This window comes from Akebia trifoliata, chromosome 9 (assembly GCF_017979445.1).
Source record: "Akebia trifoliata isolate Shusen 1 chromosome 9, ASM1797944v1, whole genome shotgun sequence".
Classification (NCBI taxonomy): domain Eukaryota; kingdom Viridiplantae; phylum Streptophyta; class Magnoliopsida; order Ranunculales; family Lardizabalaceae; genus Akebia; species Akebia trifoliata.
Genome location: NC_141383.1, coordinates 25,920,382 through 25,947,233, shown reverse-complemented (window position 1 = coordinate 25,947,233; position 26,852 = coordinate 25,920,382). Strand labels below are relative to the sequence as shown.

At 35.2% G+C, this 26,852-nt stretch overlaps 3 protein-coding genes across 5 annotated transcripts; 2 read left to right on the top strand and 1 right to left on the bottom strand.

The window, feature by feature from the left end:
• Positions 1-3,059: 3,059 nt before the first annotated feature.
• On the top strand, positions 3,060-5,563 carry LOC147395045 (putative pectate lyase 18). Its single transcript, XM_086454420.1, has 4 exons — positions 3,060-3,217; positions 3,324-4,064; positions 4,541-4,679; positions 5,031-5,563. Exons 1-4 carry the CDS (start codon positions 3,108-3,110, stop codon positions 5,250-5,252), a joined length of 1,212 nt encoding a protein of 403 aa, XP_086310546.1. The 5' UTR covers positions 3,060-3,107; the 3' UTR covers positions 5,253-5,563.
• Positions 5,564-7,358: 1,795 nt separating this feature from the next.
• Positions 7,359-12,988, bottom strand: LOC147395044 (T-complex protein 1 subunit epsilon). The gene is made up of 9 exons (XM_086453894.1): positions 12,616-12,988; positions 11,479-11,797; positions 10,978-11,326; positions 10,424-10,556; positions 10,278-10,330; positions 9,552-9,654; positions 8,772-8,938; positions 7,929-8,042; positions 7,359-7,807 (listed from the first exon to the last, which is right to left on the bottom strand). Exons 1-9 carry the CDS (start codon positions 12,812-12,814, stop codon positions 7,637-7,639), a joined length of 1,608 nt encoding a protein of 535 aa, XP_086310020.1. The 5' UTR covers positions 12,815-12,988; the 3' UTR covers positions 7,359-7,636.
• Positions 12,989-22,541: 9,553 nt separating this feature from the next.
• BT2 (BTB and TAZ domain protein 2) lies at positions 22,542-26,520 on the top strand. 3 transcript variants are annotated; one of them, XM_086454789.1, is made up of 5 exons: positions 22,544-22,772; positions 23,327-23,460; positions 23,546-23,849; positions 23,937-24,256; positions 26,075-26,520. In XM_086454789.1, the coding sequence occupies exons 1-5, from the start codon at positions 22,653-22,655 to the stop codon at positions 26,250-26,252; spliced, it is 1,056 nt and encodes a 351-aa protein (XP_086310915.1). In that variant the 5' UTR covers positions 22,544-22,652; the 3' UTR covers positions 26,253-26,520. The 3 variants fall into 3 exon arrangements, with proteins under 3 accessions (XP_086310916.1, XP_086310915.1, XP_086310917.1); XM_086454791.1 differs by having other exon boundaries at positions 22,624-22,772; positions 23,343-23,460; XM_086454790.1 differs by lacking the exon at positions 26,075-26,520 and having other exon boundaries at positions 22,542-22,772; positions 23,937-24,260.
• The last annotated feature ends 332 nt before the right edge of the window (positions 26,521-26,852 follow it).

The window sequence follows — 26,852 nt, the reverse complement described above, 5'->3', positions numbered from 1 at the left end:
CTATTGCATGTTGCTTGACCATATTTAGACACAAGGGTGATTAGAAGACCACCATTACCTAGTTGCATATATATATGATTAATAAAAAAATATAATAAAAAATTATTTTCTTTGGACTTAAAGAAGGGATCATTAAAAAAACTAGTAATGCATTAAACAAAATTAGACAAACAAGCACTATGTAACAGATTATGAGTGTTTATATAAGATGCCATTACTATCTCACAAAAGAGTAGTTTAAGAAAAATAAAAATAAAAATAAAAAAATTAATAGAACTTCTTAAGAAAAGATTTCTAATTCCTAACCAGAAACAATACTATCACTAAGTTATACAAATAAACAACGATTGCCAATTGCAATTCTAATTTGACTCATGTGAAAATCGGAGCCGAAATCAATAAAATTAAAGAAAAATACTGAAGTGACTTGTAATATCACTGAGTATACTTGAGTGTGCAGAAAACTATACATGCTTATTCTCAAAATACCAATGTTATATATTTGAGTGTTATGTTGAGTCATTGTAGTAAGGCTCAAATTTAATGGTTCATAACCCACCCATGGACCCCCTAAATTATTGGGCATAATACATCATTCAATGGGTGCCACGTGTAAAGGTTCAAGTGCAACTTGTTGATAATGATCTGTCATGTGGCAAAATTGAAATTAAAACAAGTCAAATAGATGGGAAGGCTCTTAAGTCGCCACCACACATCCACATTGCCTTATTTATACCACATAGCGAGACTCACATTTTCATCTTTAATTTAATTGGATAGCTATAGTTCAATTTAGTGTTGAGCTCAACTCAATCCGACTATCGGATTTGAGCTAAATAATCCAAGTTTGATCTTTTAAAATCAGGTTGAGTTCAATTAGTTCGAGTTAGGCAATTTTAGACGAATTGACCTTAATTTTATCTTAATAAATAAATAAATTTTATATCTTTAAAAAAAAAAAAAAAAATCACATACAACCTCCAAATCTATTTTTAAGAGAATTTTTAGATAAATCATATTTAATCAAAGCCCACATCAATAATATCTAATTGTCCAGAAGTCATAGTAATTAATGGAATAAAAAGTTGTATTAAAAAAAATCTATAACTACTTTAAAAATATTTGTACATTACTATATAGACATCCGATTTGGGTTAAGTTGGGTTGCCCAATCCCTTAACCCCAGCTCAACCCAAATTTAGGTGGGATTGAGTTATTCTAATTTAGGCTCAACTCATTTTCTATAAAACTCAGCTCAGGTTTATCCATCAATTAGGTCAAGTCCGAGTTGAGTTCGGGTCAGTCCACCCAAGTTGCAACCCTATTTCAACTAGAAGGGACAAAAGGCGGGTCAGTGTGAGTGATTAAAGCTCACGTGGGTTTCCATTAGAACTCCCAAGTCATCAAGTTGACTGAGAATATTTGGTCTTCTAAGCTGGTTTTGGTCAATATTTGAGATAGACCAATGTGTTGAATGTCTTCGTAGGACTAACATGAAATGATGCAAATGCCCTCATCTTCAATATTGACTCAAAATTATTTGATTTTTTTTTCAAAAATCTATTATCTTCAAATTCTTCAAGTTGTAGGATAATTTTTCAATTACTCAACCCCTTATTGTCAATTTCTTGTCACAATCGCTTGATTTCTCAGTTGGTTTGGCACATTCCAAAGCAATGTGTTCAAGTCAAATTTATCCATAAAAAATACAAATTTCTAAAATATTATATCTTATTTTCAATATCAAAGAAGTAGATTAAAAACGTTTACCCTAAAAATTGAAGAACATGAGCTTTGAGAGAAAAAATTGCATTTTTGAATAGGTTGAAGTTAAGGGCATTTAGGTTATTTTGTATTAGTCGCATAAAGAAGTCTTGTACGGTCAAAGGGGGTCTCAACAGTTTTAAAATATTGTGTATAATAAATATTAACCAAAATACAGGGGCCTAACTTTATGTTTTTCTTTGGAAAAAAGGGAAAAATAATCTTCTAAAACTAGTCAAATAATGTATATTACATTTAAGAGTCATGCTGGAATGACATTAAATTGACATCGTTTCGAACATTATTGATGTGGATGTGCACACATAAACATATATGGTGTTCACTCTTATCTCGATGAAAAACATCTATGGTTCTGTAAACCCATCTACGTCAACAATGTGTGAAACGATGTGAATATTAATGTCACTTGAGAAACGAGGACCTCGCCTTACAATTATTTATATTTTAATTTCAAACCTTTCTAAGTTTCATCACTGAGGGGAGATTTCAAATTTTCAACGTTTTTCGGCAGCCTTTGACGAAGTCAAGGGTCAAGAGAAGCAACAATAATTTTTTTTTTTTTTTTTTTTTTTGAGTCAAGATATTTCAAATATCCTACACAAATGTGGGATGCAAGTCAATTTATTCAATTTCATTGTCTTTGTTTGGGATTTCTTCTAAATAACCCCTAATTTTAGGGGGATATCTTGATAGTCCAATTAGAAACTTTTTCTTTCTTAATGCCCCCTCACCTCCTTTCAATCATTAAGACCAATGATTCAAGTTATCGAGATCAACAATTCCAATCATTGAAAATTTGAGATCAACCTTTGCTCCTATCGTTAAGATCAATATTTTACAATCATAGAAAACAATGACTATAAATCGTCGATCTCGACATTTGAATATGATTTGAGATCAACATTTCAATTTTTTTAGATTGACGAATTGAGTTAATGGTTGATCTTTACAATATAAATCTTGATCTCGATGATTTGAATCTGTCATTCTATTGGGGTAAGGGATTATTAAGAAAAAAAGATTTTTTAATAATTGAATTATTAACATACAATCGGAAAACTTTGGGTCTATTTAAAAAGACATCCCTATCGCAGGGTCTATTAAGTAAATTTTCCTTTTTGGAAAGAGAAAGGAGAGAAATAACTCCATGGATCAATTGGGAAGAAGATATTGTCCACTTAACAGCCCAACTTTAGATGGGCCCACATGTTTAACTTAATCAACCCATTAAGCCCTATATAATCCCCTCTCAATCCTACAAACTCTCTCACAAGTCTCTCTTTTCTTCCTCATCTTTCATTGCAAAGAGAGAAGAAAAGAAAATGGAGAATCTCTCATTCTCTCTTATCTTCCTCTTTGCAATTCTATCTCCAACCCTCATTTCCTCCTCCTCAGTCCAAGACCCTGATCAAGTGGTGCACGAAGCAGAAAAGTAAACTACTCCCTCTCCTCTCTACACTAGGAATATACATATTAAGGGTAGTAGTTCTTAGTATAAATTAAGTTTAAGCTACTTATGTGTCAAATTTTCTTTTCAGGACCATCAATGCCTCAAGAAGAAACTTGGGCTACCTCTCTTGTGGAACCGGAAACCTCATTGACGATTGTTGGCGGTGTGATCCCGATTGGGAGAACAATCGTCAAGGGCTAGCCGACTGTGCCACTGGGTTCGGTAGGGATGCCATCGGTGGACGGGATGGAAGTATATACGTGGTTACCGACTCAACAGACGATGACCCAGTGAACCCAAAGCCGGGTACTCTTAGATATGGGGTTATCCAATCTGAGCCGTTATGGATCATCTTTGATAGCGATATGGTTATCGCGCTACAGCAAGAACTCATCATGAACTCGTTCAAGACGATCGATGGTAGGGGTGCAAATGTTCACATCGCCGGTGGACCATGCATTACCATACAAAATGTCAAGAACATCATCATACATGGAATTCACATACATGATTGCAAGCCAGGTGGGAAGGCTAATGTGAGAAGTTCCCCTACTGATTATGGATGGAGGGATATATCGGATGGTGATGGGATCTCCATCTTTGGAGGTACCGATGTATGGATTGACCATTGTTCTCTCTCCAATTGCCATGATGGACTCATTGATGCGATTCGTGGATCAACGGCTATAACCATATCGAATAATTACATGAGCCATCATGACAAAGTCATGCTATTTGGCCATAGTGATTCCTTCCTTCAAGACGAGAACATGCAAGTCACTGTAGTTTACAACCACTTTGGAGAAGGTCTTGGGCAAAGGATACCAAGGTATAGTTATTGAATGGGGATATTTACGATAAAGTGATCAACTTTTGACAAATCTACGATTCTGGCTCACTGATCATTTTAATTACCAAAACATGAACGATAACGAATTTGGAGGTTTTAAAGTGACAATTTCATAAGTTTAAAGTGACTAATTGGAAATAGTCACTTTAAACCTGAGAAATAGTACTTTAAAACCTCCCAATTTGTTACTATTCTGAATTTTTTTTTTTTAACAAAAAAGTGATCATTCACAATTTGGTAATTAAAATGAACAGTTAGCCGAAATGGTAAATAAATAATTTTCAACTTATGAAATGGTAATTCACCCTTAGGAATGAACATGTGCCTTGATCGATCACGCACCATTGGATGGTGGGTGATCGATATGGGCATCAATAATTTTGATGCTTAATTAATTAAACAAGTTGGTAATTGTTTTGATGATCTTGAATGTGTTCTCTTCTTAACATTTGCAGATGTAGACTTGGGTACTTTCACATTGTGAACAATGACTACTCTCATTGGGAACAGTATGCAATTGGTGGGAGTGCTGCACCCACTATTAACAGCGAAGGGAATATATTTACTGCACCCAATAGTAGATTCAACAAAGAGGTTTAAACCCATTAATTATATATATATGTAACTTTATTTTATTTAAATGCCACAAGTACCCATTGTACGAAGGATAAATTCTCAAATCTATAATTACAAAAGTTTTCAATATTTCCGAAATGTTACTAATGTTGACACGACTACCACGTAATGTTAACAAAATGTTATCAAATTATCAACATTATGTGATGACGTTGTCAATTTTAATATTGAATTTTTTTATAATTATTTGAACATTTACCCTTGCACAAAAGAATAACAAGAACTTATATATCTCTATTGTGAAGTTTTTCTTTTATTTTTATATACTTGTGTTGGTTAACTTCAATCTTTGATGATTGATACATACAGGTGACAGAACGTGAGGGGGCGTCCGAGATTGAATGGAGGAACTGGAATTGGAGATCTGAAGGAGATTTGATGTTGAATGGTGCATTCTTCACAATATCCGGGGAAGGCGGATCATCGAGCTATTCTAAGGCTTCGAGTTTGGGGGTGAAGCCATCCTCGCTTGTGGGCTCGATGACAATGGCAGCCGGTGCGCTCAATTGCATCAAGGGTTCACGTTGCTGATCATGATTGGAAGGCAATATTGCTTAGGAGATGAATATGGTTATATATATTTGGCAATAATTAGCTGGAAATAAGTTAAGAATAATGGGAAGAAAAAAAAAAGATGAATAGAGAAAGGAGAAGGTTATATATTACAAGTGAAGTTAGAAGAAAGTTAAGTGAATCTATAATGTTGTCCTTTGGTCTCATGATAACAACCTCGGCCTGTTACTCATAAAACCCTTTTGGATTCTACAGGGAATCTTGTTGGGATTAGAGAGAACAAGAACAGATGTGTTGAAAGAATGAATTTTATGTTTATTTTGGCCTTCTCTCTCTCTCTCTCTCTCTCTCACACACACACACAGTTGTTTAGTCAACTTGGCAGTAAGTTAGAATGTTAGATGGGATTCTCTCTCTCTCTCTCATTCATTTCTTGGGTCAACTCGGGGGTAATTTAAATGGGACAATGGACTAAGGGTTGATCACAAATAAAGAGAACTTCTAATGACACCACAACTTTTACTTATTGCACCCAACTGAATTTAGAAAATTAAATAAAAAATTAATAGGATGAAAATATCATTATCTCAGTTTAGGAAAGAATGTTAGGTTTGGATATTTTCTTATCTTTGATAGAGAGATATCGAAGAGCAAAGAGCACAAGATTAACATCAAGAGGTAAGAGTAGACGATTGTCGTGGTGTCAAATTTTTATTTTTTATGGGTTATTGTCGACAGTAGCAATTCGTGACTTTTTTATCTTGTGCTAGTGTTATGAAGAAAATTTTAATGTGGAAATGTTAATTCCTATTTTATAAAGGGTGAGCGTTAACTTTTTTAGAGCTTCTATTGGTGTGGCAATAGAATCTCTCTAATTTTTAGTTGGAAAGTGAGAATTTGTATATTGGGTGTAATTAGTAAAAGTTAGGGTGCCAATAGAATTTCTTGAAATGAAGAGGAGCCCATGCCCATAATCCTCCTAAAGTATTTGTTGGACTGAATGCAACCATACATCCATGACCTTTTAAGGAGCTCTGTAAGTGTCCCCCTTAACCTCATACCCTTGACTTTGATTTCGATAGTTGAGATGATTAGATTTGGACGGATAGGCCTTTGAAATGGGATGATAAGCAGCCCAACTTCAGCCCCACAATGATTCAAGCAGATTAAAGGGCCTAACATATAATGGGCCAAGGCCCAAATCAACAGATCTCCTATGACCAAAATGGGTCCCTCCCCATGTCTGACAATCCAAGTAACATCTGATCTTTCAACTCATTTTTGACATTCTACGGTCAGATATTTATGATCATGTGGCGATCATTCCATTTGGGCTTTGGACGGACAGATTTCATCTCATGTCTCAAGTATGACTTCAAAAATCTAGCTAGGAAGGAACCCAAGTGTAAGCATTTCATATCTAAAATGGGGGAAATCATGTCAGTACTTCAACCACCACTTAAAGATGCCATGGAAAAAAAAAAGCTGTAGACCAATTCCAACGAGTCATCTTGGACTAGTTTTCCAACATGTTTGAGTCGTCTCGATCAACAATGAGTCGTCCGCTACCTTTGACTTGTCTATTCGTCTTGGTCTCGAAAGAAATTTAAAACCATGATCCCAACATATACCTAACATTGTAGATTATTTAGGGGAGAATTTGAGGATCTAAATCATGGTTTTAAATCTCATCCGAGACTGATATGACTCGTCCAATACAGTATCATCCACCAACAAGACGGATAAACAATGTCAAGATTTAAAACCATGGTTCATTTGTCTTATAGTTGAACAAGAAAACTCATGTCCGAAACAACTCATTCTTGTTCATGCACAAGACAAGACGTCAAAACTAGTTATAAAATCATGATCTAAATAGACCCTTTAATGACCAAACATTCAAATGACTCTACAGTAAAATAGCAGAAGAAAACCTCAGCTCAAGTTGAGATGGCACTTTTATCATAAATGGATTTTGTAAAGAGAGTTACTATTGCCACACCAACTGTGTGCAATTCTTTGGTAATTTAAATAGTAATTGGTCTGGCATTAGTAAAAGTTAGTGTGGCAATAGCAGCTCTCTAAGTAAATTACTGAAGATAAAAAAAATTAGACATTTTGACAGAAACCTCAAAAAAATCCTCAAATGATTTTCCAAATAGGAAGTTTACAATTAAAGGAGTAACACAACAAAATAATTATCCTGGAAAACCATATAATGCAGTCTATTTCATCATATAAGAAAGAAACAAGCGTCCCACTTTCTCAACATATGACCTCCAAGTGATTTAAATAATTAGTCTATCAATCGGGTAGTCGAGGGCCCAAAATATGAAGCAAAGCATGACAGATTCAAGCATAATTCGAGTGAATGCTTTCTAGACAGACAAAATTGGAGACCATCAGTAATCTGATGGGCTAATAACATCATCGATCTTGAGAATCATCTTGACGACCTGTGTCGCCAGTAAGATCTGCTGCTGCTTTCCAATCAGGGTCTCAAAAACATTTTGCTCACGCATGTCATTCGTCCCGACATCGTTGCAGTCAATTCCACTACATGGGTTGTTCTCCTGCATGCACATCCAACAATGCTTATTTCGATGATCCAAATGAAGAAATGAGAAAGATGTTACAATCAGGGATGAAACCAAGAAAGCCATCCTATTATGTATTTTATTCATTTATTTTTACCTTGATTTGCTGAGATTTGACTGCTGATAGTGTTTCAATGGGTTGGAGTCCGCTGTTCTCTGCTAGAGCCATGGGGATGGAATCTAAAGCTTCTGCAAAGGCTCTAATAGCATACTGCAAGCAAAATAATTCAAAGTTGGTCGAAAATATTCAACTAATCCAAGTGAGTGTGGAGGAGAAAACATTGTTTAAGGGATCAGCAAATCTGACTCAGGACAGGCCATTGAACAGTCAGATTCGGCATTAATCAGGAAAACACGATTCATCTAGGGCATAAAAAATGGGTTGGATTTTATCCAAAATCCGAGTGATCCGAATTTAGAGGATTTGGACCTGAATGATACAATGGGTCGAATATGGGTCGATGTCCCTTGTCCCAAGTCGGATCCAGGTTGGATACAGATCCATCCCCATATCTGCCTAGATCCAAATGATGTATTCCTCTGAAAATTATATTTTTGTGTTTTTCAAAATATCTTTTTTCTACTACTTTAATATAACATGAATTCTCATAAAATAAAAGTATTATAACAGTAAAATAGAATAGTATAGTAATTAGAAGAAAAAAAATGTTTAATTGTTCGAAATTATCCGACCCCAATCAAGTAATTCAGTAGATTCGGATCTGGATCTGAATAAAAAATTGGACCTGAATATACTCGGATCTGGCCCGAACCCAACCCAATTTAAGCCCTAGATTCATCATGGACTTGGCCCCAACTTTGCCCGACTAGAACTTGACTTGGCCATGGGATCTGACTCATTCTCTGTGCTTCATGAACCCATACCAAAATCTGCTCCCTTAAATCATGGGGATAAAAGAAAACAAGACAGTTGTTTTACCTGCTCAACTCCGGGGTATCTATCAGCAGCTGCCTCTACAGCGACTGAACAAGAAATTTCAGCAGAGCCACCGCCATATACAATAGAATTGTTGCGGATCAGATTCCTTGCCACGCATAGAGCATCATGGATACTACGCTTCGTTTCCTCTATCATCATTTTGTTACCTAAACCATCATCAAACACCAAAACTTATATCATCTTCAACCTAGATTTTTTTTGGGTGCACTTTGCACATGTTTGCCTTGTGATGTAATGCAATCGAAAAGCTAATAAATATCACTCCTAAAGGGATAGCTTCCTTTGCCTCTGTTACTGACTTTCATTGATGATCATCAAAGCACAAAACTAGGGATTATATTATATGCCTTCAATGTGATGTATATAGTCTATAAGGGTCCTACTTAATTTAGAAGCCTAGATTTCTAAAGTAAATAACCATAAAAGGTGAGGTGTCCCTTTTAACAAATCATATTTCTTAAAGGTTATATGCACAACAATTAATTCCATAAGAAATTAAGTAAATAAGTTGAAGATGCATGAGAGAAGACCAATTGAAAGATTATAAAATTCAGGTCTTTAAGAGATCTTTTATGTAGCAACAATAAAAATAACTTGACGGTAAATTGATTAATACAAGACAAAATGAATATAAACTTGCTTTTCAAAATTTATTGCAAACCAAAATCCACCAATTAAGTTACCTTGTTGGTGTTGAAAGGTAAACGGAACATATCACTCAAAGAGGTGCAAAACAGAAAAAATAAAGAATAAACTTACCACCACGAATGAATATGGTTACAGCCCTGGAATTCGCACATTGCTCGATGTACAGCATTCGTTCTTTTGTTGTTCCAAATGATTTTTCTCTAACTAAACCAGCCTGAATGGATAAGATAAGAAGGATAAAATCATTTAATTGAAAATACACAAACAATACATAAAGGACTTTGAGAATCAAAAGAATAATAACAATAAAGTCAGAAATGAGTACATTAGTTACAATGCGGTACCCGCCTCAATAGGTGATATACTAATGGAAAGTCAATTGTAATGGTTTGATCATGTCTAATACGGAAAATCATTAGAAAATGAAGTATTTATTTTGGATATGGATTCACAAAACGTTGAAAACCCCAGGCTTATCTACCCATAATGATTCCAGATTGGATTAAACAAAACTTGAAAGAAATATTTGCTTCTAATGCTAAGAGTCGCCATTCTTCCAATTTTAGAGTCAAAATTGCTGAACTGTGGAAGCAACCCTGCTAAAAGAATTCCTGAAACGTAGGAGAAATCCACAAATGTTGAGGTAGAAAAGGGGTTCCTAAAAGATTGTCTTGGACATTCTGATTTTAAGAAAGGTAGAAAGTAGGAATCAATAGTCTCTCAGAACAAGTTTTGGAATAGCAACTACCAATAAGACACAACAAATATGAAAACCAAAACAAAAAATGTTTTTCCTCAAATTGAGAAGAAATTAACATAGAAAAGACCAAGAAATACCTTCCCAAGCTTTTCAGTCGTCAACTCTTGGAACCTAGGCACAATCCTTCCACCTACATAAACAGTAGCACATGATAAATGATTAAGTGCAAAAGGAAGACTTGGACGCTAGCACCAAAGTCAAGTTCACCATAATAAATGCCAACCTGTAGCTATTGCAATTAGTTCTAGTTCCACTCCACCAACCCATCGCACAGCAGGCAAGTTTCGGTGCATTAATAAATGATTTGCTTCGTCATCAAACCCCCATTGACAGATAACCAGGGTTGCACCAACATCCTGCAAGAATTAGGAAATAGAAATTGTCAAGAATCAAATAGGAGCTAGTTGCCATCCTCTACCCACAAAAGTATAAATAAAGTTAAGGTGGTCGTTTAAGAGAGACAAGAGCATATTTACAGTCACAGTACAAATTTTTTCTTTTCTGATGGGTAAGCTGGACTTGAACCCACGACCTCAAAGTTGCTTTGCAATGATTCAAACCAGCAGTCACAACAGAAAATACTACTACTAAGCAATACCATAATATCATCTTATCAGTGACAGATGGTCATTTTGAAATTGTAGAGACGAACGAATTATAGTTAGTGCCAACAACTAAACATGAAAAGAAGATATACCTAGAGATACCAAAGGAGCAATTTTTCATTGATCAATAGTCAAATAAATTCTTCTCATAAATATTACATTATAACGTTACCTTGCACTTTTGAACCATGTCATCAAAGTATTTCTGCTCTTGTTGACGTAGAGTTTGGAACTTTTCCACACTGTCAATGTCAACCTTATGCTTAGTCTTGGGCTTAGGTGGCTCAAATGGGCAAGTCAAAATAGCAATTTTTGCATTTTCAATTTGCTTTGGCATCTGCGGATGGCTCATATCCTTGTCAACAAGAATTCCATAAACTAGTTCAGTATCTTCCAACTTCCCCCCTACTTTTCCATCTACTTTAATCAAATCTAAATTGACATCCTTCCTCTCTAGATCTGCAACAGACAAAACTGCTTTAACAGCAATCTCAGCTAAAGTGCGCTTGCATCGATTCACACTGCAAGAAAATGCGTAAAAGTCATGCTTTACATTTACAAGTAGAAGGAATATACAATCAGATAAATTAGAATAATGTAAATGTTATTCCAACATTAAAGGGGGTTGTAGTTAAACAGATTATAGTGTTGTATGCAAATAGTATAAACTTACATCTTTGAGGATAAAGTAGTCATGCAAGTCTGGACCAAAGGTTCTATGTTTGTCAGGCTAAAATCATACTTCTGAGATATATGCTCCAAATGTTCAAAGGCTATCCTGGAAGCCATCTCATAGCCCTCAGCAATCCGAATAGGATGAATACCATGCTCCAATAGTCGTTCGGCTTGTTCCAGAAGTGCACCAGCCATGACAACAACTCCAGTTGTGCCATCACCGATTTCATAGTCCTGACTCCGGGATAATTCTACCATCAGCTTTGCAATTTGATTGTCGACATCCATTTGTTCCAAGATTGTTGCTCCGTCATTTGCTGAAACGAGAAAATAAATAAGAAAAGTCAGCAATTAAAGGATTGAAAATATGTTCAAAGCGACCAACGAAATTTTATGAAGCTGTCTTATGTTCTTCATTTTTTATGGGCAAAATAACTTATTAAAGGAGGTTGAGAAGATCAACCAAAAAAAAACCCAAAATTGAAAGCATCTTATTTTCTTCACACACACACATATATATATTAAAGGTTCCATTTTGTACTCTACCCAATTTAGATGGCCATGAATCAAATTGGAAAATGACAATATCAGCCCCAACAGGCTGTCATCCCAAGGTCCAGACTCCAGACCATTAGATGACCCTCAGCAATCATGTGTTGTAAGTATTGAAGAACATGAAATCGTGAGACAATTGTACGCCAGGGATGACCATAACAATGCCCTTTTAAAGTTAGCATCCATGTGGAGAGTTTGATGGATTCTTGAACTTTGATTTTGAGGTTAATTATCATAGATAACATCCCAGGATTAACTAAAACCCTTCATGTTTTGGGCTCATCCGACACAAAATTTCACTGAAGTAGAATCCATTACTGCGTCAAGGTTCAATAATGACACCATCAAATGCAAAAAATCTATAATAAAAAAATTATGTTTCCTTGCACTACATTTCCTCTCTAAGAGATCATAAACTCTAGATTGGATCGACATTTTCTAAACCCAAAAGAAAAGAAACAAAAAAAGGTGCAAACTCTATGACCAAATGAAGTGAGAGATCTCTCCAAAAGATCGAAAGAGTAGTAAAGAAAGAAACAGATAGAAGTATTTAGAGAGAGAGAGAGAGAGTTAGAGTTACTGATGGTGACATCGCCATCGGGGCTTTGAAGCATCTTGTCCATTCCTTTGGGGCCAAGAGATGTTCGGAGGATGCGAGCAATGGCTTTACCAGCAGAGATGTTGGCCTTCTGTGCATCCAAACCTCTTAATCTGCTCTTCTGTCCCTGCTCTCTAATGATTATAAATGGCCGCCCATACTCATCGAACGCCAGAGCCATCTCTCTCTCTCTCTCTCTCTTTCTCAAACCAGACAAGAGATCGTAGATCTAATGGAGTAGACGAAGGAAGAGAGGAAGAACAAACTCTACTCTCTAAAACCTTACTTCAATAAGAGAGTATGGCGGAGCCCTAAAATCATAGTTTAGGTCAAGTGCGACTCACTCAATGTTGTTTCTCTCTGCTCCCGCTCGCGCTCGCGCCTCCAAATTTTGGTGAATACTTGAGATACCCCTTGTGTTTTCAAACTTATGACGCATCCCTTGACTTTGATTCTACCATGGAGACTGATAGAAAATGACCTAAACACCCTAGTCTTCAAACTTTGATTAAAACTCAAAAGTTCTTGTTTTCTCTAGGGTTTTACAAGGTGTAATGATTTTCTACCTCAACTCTGAGAGAATAAATAAAAAACTCAACGTGCAATTGTGTATCCCGAGGGAAAAATCTACAATTGCCACATCATTGAGTTTTTGAATTATTCTCTCAGAGTTGAGTTAGAAAAAAGTAATGATTGTCTAACTCAACTCTAACAAAATAACTCAACAACGTCGTACAAGAATCTTAAATTTTTCTCTTGGGATACACAATTGCATATCCCCATTACCATATGCAATTGTGTCTTCCAAGGGAAAAAATCTACGGTTCTTGCACATGCCACCGTGAGAGGGTATTTCTCCTGAGCTATCCATGGAAATCTATTTTCGTTTAGGTATTTATTCAATTTAAAAATCTAAGGGTGTCTCTAATTTTCACCATTACCTAGAGGGGTACCCAAAAATTTAGCCTTGTTGCTTAGCAGTTGCCGATTAGAGGCCCACAGACTCGACTCGGGCCTTGATCTTGAGCCCATGAGTGTAAGATTAAGTTTAATATTCTTCAACTCATTAATAATTAGGGCCTAAAAATTTTCAACCGGCCCGAAACAGCTGACATATTGTCTACATATTTGAGCCCATAAGTGTAAGGTCGATCTTAAAAATATTCTGCCCATTAAATCAGGGCCTAACAATGTTCAACCAGCCTGAAACAACAGATATCTTGAATACATATCACATGATCCACTCATGAAGAATCACTCATGGAAAAAACACATGATCCCAACCATTGAAACACAAAATCATATGGTTTAGATTTATCCTCAGGATAAGTATCTTCGAGATATGTGTTATCAAGATGTGCATAAATCCCAACTGTTGGATATTGTATCTAATCGGTTGGGATCATGTGTTTTCTCATGAATCAACAAATCCCAACCCATAATAATATATTGTTGTAATGTGTTCTCCATCAAGGCTGGCACGCATCTCGGAGACATTAGCTAGGACATACAAATGTCAGTAAGACATACACATCAACACCACGAGATCAACATCATGACACCACACGGCGACTAGAGCCCTTGGTGACGCATAGCTACTTTGCCACACCAATATCGCACCTTAGCCACAGTGACGCGTTACCGAAGTACCAACGTTGACACCCCTTATCTAATGACATCCATTTGATGTGGATGTGTCTATAGAACCATAGATGCTTTTCATCGAGATACAAGTGTGAAGCATCTATGGTTCTATGCACACCAATGTTCCAAACGATATCAATTTCAATGTTACTCCAGCATAACTCAAAGTAAAAATATCATAAAATAACAAGTTTATTTTCATCTCTAATCACTTTTTAAATTAAGGTGAACATTGAACATTTGTTTTAATGAAAAACAGCATCAAATGGTTCTATCATCAATTATTATCTTGCGCTAATTAAAACAATTTTTTTTCTCTTTTTTACAATTTAAAAATGACTGTCTGTAAGTTCGTGTGATCTTAGTGATGGATGTCATGTACTAACATGCTTTTGGGCCATAGAGAAAGAACAAAATGAAATTCGACATGTTATGGTCAAAAATCCATATGAGATCCTTCTTTTGATCTTTTTCAGAAGCTAGATCCACATCTATTGCACATAGATTCACACTTTAGTCTGACCCACATTGGTCATATTCCCTTGAAGTTAGCAAGGCCAGCAAAGATGCCATGTCGCATATAAGCAAGTTGGGTGGACTAGTCCAAAGTATAGGAGAAGGATGTTTCAAGGTTTAACAATGAGTGTGGCACTGGTGATTAAGATGATCATATGTGTCTCCTTGCTTAGCCAACATCAAACACTTGGTAATAAACCACATCTCTCAGGTACAAATAAATTGCTTCTAACTCATTTCTAGCTTACAAATGCACTTTTATAAATTTACTAACAATATGCACCCACTCCTTTGTAGAAACTGTGATGGTATTTGTGGATCAGCGACGACCAATGGGAAGAAGAGTTGTGGACCAGCACGTGTCAATGTCCGAGTGGTGGTCACAAGATTACTCCTTGGTTCAAAGGCGACCACCCTTTCATAACAGGTTGAATCCCTAAAGTACTCTCTTTATCTCCCTTTTGCCATACATGGATGGGTTGGAGCTTTGAGGTCTTATTTGATTTTGTAGTTTGTTATGCTTTCTATCAACTCTAGTATATATATATATAAAAGAAAGAACATGTACATTGAGGTCAGAACTCTTTGATTCTGATTGATGAGATATATTTTTGGAGATTCTAGTATCCAATTTCGTCACTGACTCCCTAAGGAACATCTGAAGAAATTCATAGGGATTTTTATGGAAAAAGTTCGCTAAAAGTTAAAAAGAAAAAATATATATTTCTCATCCACCCAAACATTCATTAGATACTTATGTTATGTTTGGATTGAGAGAAATGGAGAGAAGAGAGGAGAAAATAAATGAGTTTCTCTTGTTTTGATTGTTAAGTGAGTTGGGGGGGAATGAGAGAAAAAAATGGAGAGAAGAGAAAAGAAAAAATGTGAGTTTTCTTTCTCTCCAAAAGTGAAGAGATTTGCACTTTGGAGAGAAATGAGAAGAAACTCTTTTAAAATATTTTATAATTTCAACTCTGCTCCTAGATCTCTTCTAAGACATTTGAAAATTTCAAAGCTATCCCAATTTTTATCTTCTCAATCCAAACATGGTGGAGAGAAACTGAGTTTCTCTTCTCTTCTTTTCCCTTAATGAGTTTCTCTTCTCTCCATTTCTCTCAATCCAAACATAGTGTAAAAGTAGAGAGAAGACGAGAGAAACTCTTTTAAATATTTTATAATTCAAACTCTGTATGTCTTTTAAGACATTTAAAATTTTCAAAGTTGTCCCAATTTCTCTCCTATCAATCCAAACATGATGGAGAGAAACTGAATTTCTCTTCTCTTCTCTTAATGGATTTCTCTTCTCTTCATTTCTCTTAACCCAAACAAAGTGAGGGTCCAACATCTACAAAAGTCCATGAAGTTGATCTATAGCTTTCGATGTTGTTGTCATCATCATCCCTATATGTTAAATCAACTCTTCTTTGGATACTAGAATTTTCCCATGTAAAATCATGATGTTTAAAGAAATGCTGGTGTTGTACCACGCGGCACATTATTTATGGTCCACTGCCTATTTGAGTCTTTAGATTTGCTAGTACAGGAGTGGATCTTATGTAGTTTTTTGTTTTTTCAATAGTTGAGAGAACGTCATGTTAACAAGACAGCAAAATCAAATTCATTCGAATTTGGAAGCTCAATAACTATTCATTTTCAAAACGTTTGATCAGGGCAAAAAGCAATTTCTTTATTCTTCTTTTTCGATATTTTAAAATTTTTCTAGGCCATGAATCTAGAGGGCCATATTTTTTCTTTCAACTTGATAAAAATTAGAATCGTGACAAAATGACTCTCCCACTTGGCATACTCAAAATACTCTCCTGACATGACATGTGCTAGAATCATAAAACTTTATTTCTCGGGATACACAACTGCACATCCTTTTGTGGAGTAAAGATTTACGATTCTGACACATGTCACGTCAGCAGAGTATTTTGAATATGCCACGTGGGGGAATCATTTAATCATTACTCTAAAAATTATGGCCAAAACATTCACCATGGCCCATAAGTCATGTTATTAGCTTTTTGGGTGAATGGAGCTTAAGCCACCTTCACATTTCCTAATGCAAAGGCACTTATTTTAAACCATTAACTACAAGTACACACGTAAATATGTCTCCTTAGAGACACTCAAAATGGATCCGCGTGTGAAAAATAGCTTTAAAAAGTCCTCAAAGGAGGCTACTGTAGATCGTGCACATATGCCTGTCTATTTTGGCTCCCATGTTCTAAAAGACACATCGATAGATGCCATTTACATTACTTTCAATTTTTTTTACTTGTTAGGGTGATTAACCATTGAAAACTCATGAAAATCGAGGGCTTGCCACGATCCATTTTCACTCATTTGCAGCTCTATATGGTCAAAAAGAGGAATGGGTGGAACCCATGGAAGATTCCCCTATGTAAAGCAATATCATGAGTGATCTACTCATCAATACACATCACACACTTTTATGATCAAATAGTGGACCTGATGTTTCCTTTCACCAATGAGTTCATCCCTCCATTATAATACCGATTCCTCACGCTTAGATCTTATGATAACATAAAGTTGTGAAATGCGACATGGAGCACTGTAGAGATGCATATTCATGAGTGGAGATTGTAAAGAAGTCAATCCATGTCATAACCTATTGTCGAGCCTCCACGATGACACGTATCGCCCCTGAATGATTCCTTCTTATGGATGGCGACTCTTCTCGTTTTTGTTTCTCTTTAATTGATTTTGACGCTCAATTGAATTGACTTGCTTACACTGATCTGAAATGGCCTTAATTGCATTGAATACACGAACTCCACCAAATGAATAAAGATACACTAGACTCAATTACATTGACCCGATGGAACTCCACTAGAAAAAATGTTCCATTTATTCTCTCGCGAATTAAGATCAAGAAATTTTCTAGGAAATATATGACATCTAAGGCTATATATAATGGCATGAATCAAAGGCAAAGCTACACAATCTTTGACCATTCAACTGATTTGATCATTAGAATTGTTTTCCAAGATCACACCCTACTTTCTAAAGGAACTTAGAGAACTAGGATCAAATAAGAAAAATGATCCATATTAACATTTTTCATAGTACACTAGGATTATATTCTCCCATAATCACTATAGTATAGTCCTTTGAAAAATTAATGTGTGATTGGTTATGTGGGATATCAAACTTTGATCTCATGAAAGGTTTTGATGGATGATCGAAATATTCTTTCATTGTTACTAGTAGTCAATATTGTCTATGAAATCTAGGATCGATGCATCCAACTCATTTTTGAGTCTATCAAAGCCAATGGTCTACTATATCAACTCTATACAATCCCTCCCATGAGCATAAAACACAAGATGTGTAGGGGTTTTGTAGAGGTATAGAGAAAATTAAGATTTTTATTGGGAAAAAGAGCTTAGGAATTGAAAAAGGGAGAAGGGATTTCAAGGGATGGGACCCTTGACCACAAATGCAGAGCCATGATTTTCTTGTCGTGAGGGTAAACTATAGTTAATGGTACAATTGAAGAAAACGATATTTAAGCCATTTCCAATTAATCTATGAGAGAGAAGGCCTAGTCAAGATGTGATCTCATCTTTAAAAAATTGAAAGGGGAGGGGGGGATTGGAGGTAGGTAAGGGGTGGGGGAAAATAGGGAGGGAGGTGGGGGAGTGGGGGCATAGGGTATCTCAGAGTTCAGTTGGGGGCAATTGCCCCCAATGACTCCTTAGTAGCTCTCCCCTACTTGACCATGTCCCATCGTGGGATTCGACTTGGCCATGGCTTTAATATTATCTAGAATTTTTTTTTATAAAGTTCTTACATTTTTTATTGATGTGCATTACGTCCTTTATAAAATAACTAATAAATTAATTACAAGTGGTTTGGTTGCATATCCAAGACGACACGTCAAAACGAGTTTTAAAACCATGCCTCTAACTGCTTCAGGATTAATTCTTATCAATAAGGACTCGTAAACCATTCGTTTCATGAAGTCCAATGGTGGGCAATAAAAAACAAAAAATATGTCCAAAGATTGAGCATATTAGAATTACAGATATTGACATAGATAATTGGAAGAAAAAAAAAAAAACAAGGGAGACTCAATTACTTGGAGTAGAACACATTCTCAAGTTTAATTCAGAGTAGCTTGAACAAGTAAAAACACAAAACTAAGAAAGTCAATTGAGATGTTGGGATCATGTTCAATAAAAGCTGCTTATAATTCTCTTAAATTGAAATTGAACACATTTGAAAATTTAATTAAGAGTTGCTCGAACATGTGATAAAAAACCTAAGAAAGTCAATTGAGATATTGGAATCATTTGCAATAAAAGCCGATTATAATTCCTTTTAAAAGAAACATAAAGATTACAAGCTCTAAATATCTAAACAAATACACAAGTAATGTGGATTATTGAGATAGTTGGAATGGATACAAATATTTGCATTAACATAGGATACGATGCTAGGCTTAGGATCTGTTTGTTATGTCTTTTTTTGGCGGCTGTTTGGGCTTTGAGCCGTAAAGCACTTTTATTGGTAATAACTTCTGTTTCAACAGTTTTTGTGAGAAGTTTTGTTGGAGCTACTTTTACCATTTTTCCATCAACTTCTGTAACAAATAAAATTCTCCTTCGAAGTAACTTCCCAAACTTTGAGCTTCTGTTTCTCCTAGACATAGAATCCTGAAATAGAAATTGAAATATGTAACAAACCGACCCTTAACATTTGTTTGATGAACTCCTAATTTTTTATACAAAACTTAATGATAAACATAAATAGACACAAAATCATAAAGTTCAATTAACATCATTAGGCGTACGGAGTTTTATAATTATGGTTACAAGATATAAATGCAGGTTAAATTAAGATCCTAAAGAGATCATATAAAGGTGAAAATGGGCAATGTAGTAGTGACAGAACTAAGGCCACACACTTTAATGAAAGATATGACACCAATACAAGGACATTAAAGAACAAGATCATGTTGAGGACCATAAAAAATTAAAATATAACTCTAATGACAACACTCAAGAAAAAGGAAGGATAAGATCATGTTCTTGACCATATATAAATACATAAAATAGAACCCTAACAACAACAATGATGTCGATGTTTGCAACAATACCCATTGTTTTCTCTCAATCCAGCTTCTGGTTTCCTCTTAATCGGTGAATATCACATATCTTATACATTGAGGGTCCCAAATGGATCTTAGGTCACCACTAACTCTCTATTAAGATAATCAAGAAACATCGGTCATGGTCAAAAAGTTGTTAATATTTTCTTTGTGTTGTTCTCGTGTGTTATTTATAAAAATGTTGTACGGGTGAACCAATCTCCTAAAATCGAAATAAATGTAATAAAATAACAATATAGATCGATCCACCAAAATAATAAAGAAATTTTCCTTTGATCATAAAAATTGCAACTTATCGAATCAACTTTAATGGGAACAACATTTTGTGTAATTCTACGCGATCATAACAAAGTCCAAAAAGAAATTGGATTTCGACACTATAACTATTATTTAAGAATCTGTAATTAGTTAATGTGTACTCTTTCAAGAATTACCAATTTTATGCCCAAGTTATTGGTCTATAATTTACATGAAAATTATATTGTACAAATGGTCTGATCAAATTGAGTCTCAATAGATCTCGGTCCGACCAATTAGACAAAAAATCGATTTGATACTTGATTTGATTTTTAAAATATTGATCAAAACTAACTTAAACATCGGAGTAGAATCAAAGGCATATTAGAACTAATTTTCAAGTTCAATCCCAAGAGAACAGATTACTTGCAATAAGTTAGATGTTTGGAGGAATCCTTTAAGAAAATAAATGACTTTTACGTTTTTCTAAGACTTTTAGTGGCTTTTATTTTGGGTATATAAATAGTTATAAAAAATGACAAATGAAATCGTTAGTCATTGCTAACGACATAAATGAGTCCACATGTGTTTAATTCTAATTTGTAAAAGATGGATTCGTTTGTAATGACCGCAAACCCACCTTTCAGTGAGAGAGGCAATCTTTTTTAAGAGAAATTCCATTGGAACATTGATTTTTTACTTTTAACACACCAATTCTTTTGAATTAAATTCTAGTGTAGATTTGGTGTGTTAGATTAAAAGTTGGTGTTCCTATAGAATCTATCTTTTACAAATTAGAATTGAACACATGTGGACTCATTTATTGGAGATTAACATGTCTGAACCGGGTAGGCTTTTGCTGAACCAATCCAATGAACCGGTTCTTAAAGCCGTATCTCAATTTTAAGATCAGAAACGCAACTTGGGATTGGCGATCTAGAATTTTCTCTTTCTCCCACGTGGCGCATCCTCATTGAGTTGATAGACATTGTCGTGAGACGCCTTACATTGAAAATGAGTCACACGTGCGGACAAGTCCTTTTGTTCTTTTGCGATATGTAATGTTTAATATCTTGGTTTGAGAGCAGCTGAAAGGATAAGAGTGAGTTTCAAGTCATAACTTGAGTCAGCGCGGCGCTTCTGCTCACCAAAAGCCGTTTATTATAACTCGGCCATAGCTGACTAAGCACCTTATCCTCCACGTCACTAAGGGCCAAAACTGAGTTACTGAGGAGTGAGGATCCAGTACTCCAAGGAAAAGGATATGTACTAAAGTACTAAAGTTCCTTTTGATTGACACGTAATTGGAATCTAAATAAGAATTTGTGATTGATAAAAAATATTTAATCATATATTAAAGATTTTTATTTTGGATTTAATGGTCTTTATGACTAAGTTTGCGGGTGAGTTCAAATAATCTTTTGATCTAAAAATAAGAAAGGAGACATTGAGAGCAAGAACTATTGTAAAATAGTTAAAGTTATTAATTATTATTTTCTGTAATTTTCATTCTAACGTGACTGTCGGGATGCTTGACAAATACAACCATACATAGATTATCATCTGACATTAGAGAGCACACGTATCTTAAGAAATTGATAGAGAAGCTGCCATAAAGTAAGCCATATGTATCATCGTAAGAGCAACAAATGAAATAGTATGATAGGGATGCAACGATATGACCTAGTTATGAATGAAACAAAGAGAAGAAGAATTTATATATAAGATGTAGTTTTTTATAAATAGAATTGGATTAAACCAAATACCGAGGATCATTTTAAATGAGACGAGTAAGGGGAGAAAAATTTATAAATAAGATGTAATTTTTCATAAATAGAATTGGATCAGACAAAATATTAGGAGTTGTTTTAAAGTAGACAACACTGACTTATCACAAATAATATGATAGTGGATGTCTATCTTACGTTAAAAATTGTATGTATCTTGAAAAATTGATAGACAAGCTACATAGCAATCAATCCATACACATCATCGTAACCAGAAGCTCGAGAAGTGCCTGTGTAGAAATCAATACTTATCATTATATGTACAAGTGCAACAAATTTGAAATATTAAAAATATGATAATTTTTCATAAATAGAGAGAAGGAGGATTAGAAGGTTAGATCTCTGGAACAATTCTTGGAGCCCACGTCTTTAATTCGAATGACTATAAGTCACCAACAAAAATGATTTGTGTATGCCACGTGGCCAACAGAGGTAATGGGATTAAGTACCTAGCCAGCTACGTGGAGCACAGGATCTGCATACATGTGAGTAAATAAAAAGGGGGGGAATTGAAATTAAAAACATGATGGGCAAAAAGTGCTGTTCAAATAATTATTATTTTTACCAGATTCTGTCTACAAATACGAGACAACCAAACACCCAAACAAGCGAAGAGCTAAGAAGGCGAAAGGTCTCTCGAATTGAAGAAAAGCAAACTCAGACAATTACTGTCTCTCCGATGAAATTTCCAGCTGATGTCAACGGATTCCGGTCAAGTAGTGGTCGGAACTGATCAAGTTTCCAGCGAAGCAGTAGCAGATGTACGGATTATCACTTCCGATGGACTAAGCATCCCGGCGCATTCTAGCGTTCTGGTATTCAATCAGATCTCCATTTCTATTGCGTTTTCTGTTCTAGATTTGTTTGAAAGTTTGATTTTGATCGGACTAATGCTCATGTTTCTGTAAAAATCTTTCTTTTGAAGTAAAAATCAATTGGAAATGTTGATCAAAATGCTTTGTTGCTGTGGTTTTTTAATCTTTATACCTTAAATGTCATCAAGATTAAACTGGATTTCGATCTGAAACAGTTATATGTAATTTCTACTGCGCTTTCTGTTTTAGTTTTGGTTGAAAGTTTGATAGAATTTTTTATTAAAAAAATTTGATTTTTTTATTAAAAAAATTTGATTTTTTTTATTATAATTTTTCTTTTGAAGTAAAATCAGTTAGAAATGTGGATCAAAATGCTTTACTGTTAATCTTTTCTCTTTAAATGTGGATTTCGATCTGAAACAGTTATATATAGTTTCTATTAAAGTGAGAAAACCAATCGATCGATCGATCGATCGCATCAAAGAGAGATTCAATCGAAGAGCTCTGATCTCCTGTTCTCTTTCTCTTTTTTTTTTTTTTTCTTGAAATTGAAGGCTTCGGTTTCTACAGTGTTGGAGAAGATCTTAGATCAGCCTCGTAAACGTCGTGGTTCTGAGAAAATGATCCCCATCCTTGGTGTTCCTTGCGATGCTGTTGTCGCTTTCGTTGGATTTCTCTACTCTTCGAGGTCAGTTTCTCTTTAGTTGTCCGTACGAGATTACGAAGTTTTGATCTTAAAATCGAAGAAATGATGAGAAGATCTTTGTTTCCAGATGCACAGAAGAAGAGCTGGACAGATACGGGATCCATCTACTGGCGTTGTCGCATGTGTTCTCTGTATCTCAGTTGAAGCAGAGATGCACGAGAGGATTAGCTGGACGGTTGACGTTGGACAATGTGGTGGATGTGCTTCAGCTCGCGAGGCTCTGCGATGCACCGGATCTTTACCTCAAATGTAACAAGTTGGTTTCGAAAGAGTTCAAAGAAGTCCAGAAGACAGAAGGTTGGAAGTTCTTGCAAGATCATGACCCTTCGTTAGAGCTCGAGATCCTTCAATTTCTTGATGAAGCTGAAACGGTAAAACGAAAACAGAACTTCTTCGATTTATTTTCAGTTTTGGTAAAAAAAAGAAATTATTAATTTAGGGAGGCTTTTTTAAAACAGATGCGTAAACGCCGGAGCAAGAAGAGAGAGGAGCAGAGCTTGTATCTGCAGCTAAGCGAAGCAATGGAGTGCCTTGAGCACATATGTACCGAAGGATGCACTAGTGTTGGGCCTCACGATGTGGAGCCAACTAAGAACAAGGGACCTTGTGCAAAATATTCCACGTGTCATGGTATACAGCTTCTGATTCGACACTTTGCCACGTGTAAGAAGCGTGTTGATGGTGTGTGCTGTAGGTGCAAGCGGATGTGGCAACTCCTTCGACTGCATTCCTCGATCTGTGATCATCAAACCGATCTTTGCAAGGTTCCTCTATGCAGGTAAGGAATCTTAACCATCTTTGATCGATGGGTAACACTTGTGAAAGGTTCGATTCTGACGTCTGAAATTTGAAAATGAAACAAACAGAAATAAAATTTTTGAAGTCTGAATTTTAACCACCATCGATGTTTGGTAACACTTTTGAAGTCTGAAGTCTGAAATCTGAAAATTAAAAATCATTTTAGAAGTTTCATTCAACATCACTATTATCATTAATTCAAAACTTCTGAATTTTGATTCTGAAATCTGAAATAAAAATAAAATTTCTAAAATCTAAATTTTATAGGTGAATCACCTCCATTCAAACTTCAAAAGTGTTATCAAACACACACACACACACTGTTTAAGTCTCAGAGAGTTTAGGAGTTGGGACTTATCATATATACATAAATCCCCACCTATATAAGGTTTTTTTATGAGAATTTTTTTGTGTACAAAAATATTAATCCAAGATTTCAAAGAATTTTTTATCGATCTATCACATAATGCTGATTTTATTGAGGGCTTCCCTAACATAGGTAATTTTGTAAATTGGGCTCAAATCTCAATATGCCCAATGTCTTACAATTAATCAATTCAGATTCTGTGAAATCTTTAACTTACGTGTTTTTTTTGTGTGCAAAAAATTTCTCAAGTCAAGATATTTTTGGCCATCATAAGATTATCAAAACAATGTTACTAGTATTGTTTATTAAAAAAATAGCATTTTTTCAAAAATTATCAATAACAAGTTAAAACATTGGATTGTCTCCAACGTTTTAGCTTCCTATCCTTTCTTGTTTTAGCTTCCTATCCTTTCTTTTATTATTGAAATAATCCTATAATTAGTTGGATTACCTAATACTTTTCTAAAATTGTAGTACTTTTATTTTAAATGAAAATCTATAGTGTTGGATAATTCAACCATTTTAGAAAGAATAATACTAAGCAACCTCAAGATTATATCTCACATTGCACATCTTGAAGTGAAAGTGTATAAGAACCATAAAAGCATCTATGGCTCCTAAAAGCATCTATGGTTCCCATACACTCTCACATCAAGAGGTGTGATGTGAGGTACAATCTTGAGGTGACTCCAATACGACAATAATTTAAATTCTTTTGCATCTTATAAGTGCAGTTGGGGTAATCTATACGGTTCTATCCGAATTCTATGCCCTTATTAGCCAGTCTTTAGAAGAAGATAAGAAGTGATCAATTATACTTTTCCTTCTTCAATGACACCCATCAAAATCCCCGTAGAGTCCATCCAAACAATCACCAAAGCAAACGTTTTAAATTGGCTCAACAAATACAAAAGAGGGTACTATACCATGGACACGTGTACGTCCCTAGCAATTTTCAACACAGTAGAAAATGAGGGTTATTATCACGTTTTGGTATCTTTTCATTAAAAATTCTGAAAAGCACAAATCCTGTGGGATCCATGGTTTTAAATCTGGTCCAAGATCAAGACAACTCATCCGAGTTGTCTCAGTATCATCCACCAGAGACAAATTGACAAGTCATCTCAAAGACATGATTTGTTCTAATTCTAAGGTATTTTTTAAAATCTTATCCGAGACAATTCAAATAAATCAGATATCTCATCCGAGATGACTTGACCTCATTCATGGACGAGACAAGATGTCAAAATGTGTTTTGAAACCATAGTACCCGATCCATTACCTTTGCATTTAAAAATATCAAATAAGTGGACTCACCTCACCCAACGATGTAGTAAATCTTGGGTCCCACCATCTGATAAGCTATCATTCAATATTGCTTGGCATACGATTTCCAATTTTCTTTTCTTAGTGGGGTATTTGTGATTACAGACAATTTAAACTGAAAATGCAATTGGAGAAGAAAGAAGATGATGGGAAGTGGAGGATACTTGTAAGGAGAGTGCTGTCAGCTAAAGCCATGTCATCCTTGTCTTTGCCCAAGAGAAAGAGAGAAGATGAAACCACTACAGCAGCCATGGCTGATGGGAGAAGAGAATTTACACTATAATTAATCCATATAAATTAAACATGTATTAGTTTTACTATGGTGTTCATCTCATCTCCCTTTCTTCTAAGGCTTTTATGGGTTTAATATGGTGAGGATTGAGGAATGTTGTAGTGGTTGTAAATAAAGTAGAGAGTGTTGGGTTCTATTGTAAAGTGTCTGGCTGGCCAAGTGTGAATGAAAAAAGACTTGAGGGTTTTGTTTGTTTTGTTCATAATTAATATTGTTGAATTAAGACACTTATAGATTATTTGTGATATTTTTGAAGAAAGTGTTGGATGAAAAAGATTGGGTTTTGTTTCTTCTATCATAAATATCAGTAAATTATTTGATTTATTCCCATTTTATTGTATCACTTTCCACACATCCAAATCATGTTGTTGGAGATGCCATGAGATTTTTACCCCTAAGAAATGTCAAAGGACGATATCTAGAATTGTGGTCCATTCCACTAAATAAATTCTAAGAACAAGAGTATATCTGCTCTTGAAAATTTGGGAATCTGATTAAGGTCTGGTAGATACAGAGGGCGGAGGGCAACTAAAAATTCTTGTGGGGGACAATAGTGATGAATCCTCTCTTTTTTCCAGCACATTGGCAAGG